This window comes from Octopus bimaculoides, chromosome 5 (assembly GCF_001194135.2).
Source record: "Octopus bimaculoides isolate UCB-OBI-ISO-001 chromosome 5, ASM119413v2, whole genome shotgun sequence".
In the NCBI taxonomy this organism is placed as follows: Eukaryota; Metazoa; Mollusca; class Cephalopoda; order Octopoda; family Octopodidae; genus Octopus; species Octopus bimaculoides.
The window spans coordinates 97,436,390-97,439,751 of NC_068985.1; the positions used below are offsets into that span (position 1 = coordinate 97,436,390).

General features: G+C 40.5%; 2 protein-coding genes across 3 annotated transcripts in view; one reads left to right on the forward strand and one right to left on the reverse strand.

Moving 5' to 3' along the window:
- Window positions 1-3,362, reverse strand: part of LOC106869276 (beta-galactosidase-1-like protein 2) — a 58,080-nt gene that overhangs the window by 26,416 nt on the left and 28,302 nt on the right. The window contains exons 6-7 of the mRNA XM_014914948.1: window positions 3,012-3,104; window positions 893-974 (exon numbers count right to left, since the gene is read on the reverse strand). Coding sequence (XP_014770434.1) covers window positions 893-974; window positions 3,012-3,104 — 175 coding nt within the window. The remainder of the gene's footprint in view (window positions 1-892; window positions 975-3,011; window positions 3,105-3,362) is intronic.
- LOC106869281 (radial spoke head 1 homolog) overlaps window positions 1-3,362 on the forward strand; it is a 62,755-nt gene that overhangs the window by 13,188 nt on the left and 46,205 nt on the right. The gene's annotated exons all lie outside the window — the stretch shown is intronic.

Below are 3,362 nucleotides of genomic sequence, written 5' to 3' on the forward strand. Positions count from 1 at the left end.
AAACTGTTTTGATCCATACATGTACCTCCCAATAAATTTGTTGAGTGCTCTTCTTTTCTTTGTCCACTCACTCATATGTATATACCGTATCTTAACATGTATAAGAAACCATTTTTTGTCAAAAATTAGGTTAAAAAAATATGGGGGTTTCTTATACATGGATAGTATTATAATCCTTTACAAAACTTTCTTTCCAAATTTTAGGTCCCAAAAATTAGGGGTTTCCTTATACACATGAAAATACAGTGTGTGTGTATATACACTTTTTACTCTTTTACTTGTTTCAGTCTTTTTGACTGTGGCCATGCTGGAGCACCGCCTTTAGTCGAGCAAATCGACCCCATGACTTATTCTTTGGAAGCCTAGTACTTATTCTATCGGTCTCTTTTTGCTGAACCGTTAAGTTACGGGGACATAAACACACCAGCATCGGTTGTCAAGCGATGTTGGGGGGACAAACACAGACACACACACACATATATATATACATATATACGACAGGCTTCTTTCAGTTTCCGTCTACCAAATCCACTCACAAGGCTTTGGTCGGCCCGAGGCTATAGTAGAAGACACTTGCCCAAGATACCACGCAGTGGGACTGAACCCGGGACCTTGTGGTTGGTAAGCAATGGGTTTTTTTCAGTTCCAGTTTACCAAATCTACTCACAAGGCTATAGTAGGAGACACTTGCCCAAGTTTCCATGCAGTGGAACTGAACCTGAAATTATGTGGTTGGGAAGCAAACTTCTTAACCATATACCCATACCAGCCACAGGATCAATAACTGGAGTTTAGTCATTTCATCAAAATCTAATTCATATTTATATGAAAATGTACTTAGCAGAGAATTTCTATCAAACAAAAGCAACCAATAGAAAGACATGGCACTTACCGCCAGGAATGGTAGCTCTTATGATTCCTGACAATCCATCTGAGATTAGCAATAATTCATGGACACCGTTCTTGGTAAAAAGCTGAAAAGATATTAAACACCACAATAACATACTATTCTAATTTCAACTAATTCATTTATTTGTTGCACTTTAAACAACACACACATTTAGGGTTATAGTCTAGAAAAGGGGTTCGTTAAGTGGTCAACATTGACCCTAGGAAGTAGGGTGGGGGGCTTAAAGCTATGCTAGAGGTTGATATTCCAATAATACCAATTTAATATGATTGAATTTTTATTGTCCTTTATCAATTATGTATACTCTTTTACTTGTTTCAGTCATTTGACTGCGGCCATGCTGGAGCACTGCCTGTAGTCGAGCAAATCGACCCCAGAACTTATTCTTTGGAAGCCTAGCACTTATTCTATCGGTCTCTTTTGCCGAACCGCTAAGTTATAGGGATGTAAACACACCACCATCGGTTGTCAAGCGATGTTGTGGGGGGGGGGGGACAAACAGACACACAAACATATACACACACAAACATATACACACACATACATATATGTATACATATATACGACGGGCTTCTTTCAGTTTCCGTCTACCAAATCCACTCACAAGGCTTTGGTCGGCCTGAGACTATAGTAGAAGACACTTGCCCAAGGTGCCACGCAGTGGGAATGAACCGGAACCATGTGGTTGGTAAGCAAGCTACTTACCACACAGTCACTCCTTAAACTCATTAAATATTTCTAATTAAAAGGTAGTAATAACACAAAAGAACAGAAAGATTATTGTCTTACAATTACGAAATTTATTTATTATACATCTGAATTTTATTTTAAAAATTTAGATAATGGGGACCAATAAGTAATCAACAATTCCATGAAGTGGGGCCATGACATAAAGTGTTTTCCAGCCTCTGGTCTAAAGGACATGGTGATATATGTCCTGCCTACTTTCAGAGATATTTTCAGGAGCAGGCAATGCCATACAGTTAAAACGTCTGCTCCACAATCTTAGTCAGAAAAGGAAGAGCAACACCCACTTTTGATCGGTCAGTACCTTGTAGGCTTTTGATTGGTCAGTACCTTGTAGGCTTTTGATTGGTCATTACCTTGTAGGAAAAACTGAGCAATGAAAATTGATTAATGGCCTATGAGATGGACTGTACCTATCCAGCAAAGGGATTCTAGTATCATGTAATGTTTGCATCTTAGGGATTGCAACAATATCTTTTCATACTTGCACTGTACTGACTGTGATGTCTTATAGTATTTACACCCTGTCTCCTAGGTTGTGGTCGTTTTAGCTCCAAATCAGCATTGATCGAGCAGACCTAATATCAAAGGCTCTCCAGCCATGACCTTCCCATGTTTATTTGTATTTCAGGGCGTATGTATTCAAATACATTCTTTCTAGTTTTGGATTGTAACCTTTGATTTGAGAGAAACTTGATTGTTATTTCTAGCAAGCTGAATGAGTGTGATGATGACAATGATGATGGTGGGGTACAGAACCAGCATGATGCAGTGGGGTTAAAACCAGCATATGCTGTCAGTCCCTGCTGCTGATATTGGGGGTTTGCTTTCTATGCCTTGATCCAAGCATAGGATGGGGCTCGCCTTTTTGAGCTGGGAAATGAATGGAATGCATGGTGTGTGTCTTGTTGTGGCTACCTCCTCCTATGGGGAATTTAGGCCTTGGAAGCTGGGTAACCAGCCCTAAGGCATCTTAGGACTGAAGACAGTACTTTTGTACCCCTCAGTTGAAAGGTCTTATCTTGTGAGTTACTTGGTGATCTCATGAGTTACTTGGTGGTTAGTGTTAGGAAGGGCATCCGGCCAGACAAAACCACGTCATACAGACAGTGGAGCTCTCTGGTTCACCAGCACCTGTTTAATCATCTAATCCATGCCAGCATGGAAAATGGATGTTAAATAGTAATGATGATAATAACTATAGTGTCTAAGTTACATGGTGTGATTTTGAGCAAGATTTGGCTGCTATTTCTATTGTTTGATTAACATGTCAATACGTGTTCAAACTTATTGTACATGTTTCATACATTTTAAACACTCCCCATAATGGACAGAAAATAAAACAAGGACTGACCTCTCGTAGGTTTTCCAGGTGTTGCACCTCATTACTGAAGGAACCAAATTCATTCTCTAGTTGAAAAGCTATGATGGGTCCACCATAGAAATACTGCAACACAAGATAGAGTTTTAGATCAATGGAATGTAGAAATAGTGAGTGGTAGTAATAGCACTCCCTCCTCGTCAACACCCTCTCATAAGCTCATCCCACCACACCCCAACACACTCCTACTCTACCTTCCCACTCCACCCCATCCAATTCCTTACACCCACCACCCACCCCTACCCACAGACCCCTACCTCTACCCCACCCTAAACCTAACCCACACTCCACCCATGCCTTCCCCACCTCCCAACACCCTCACAT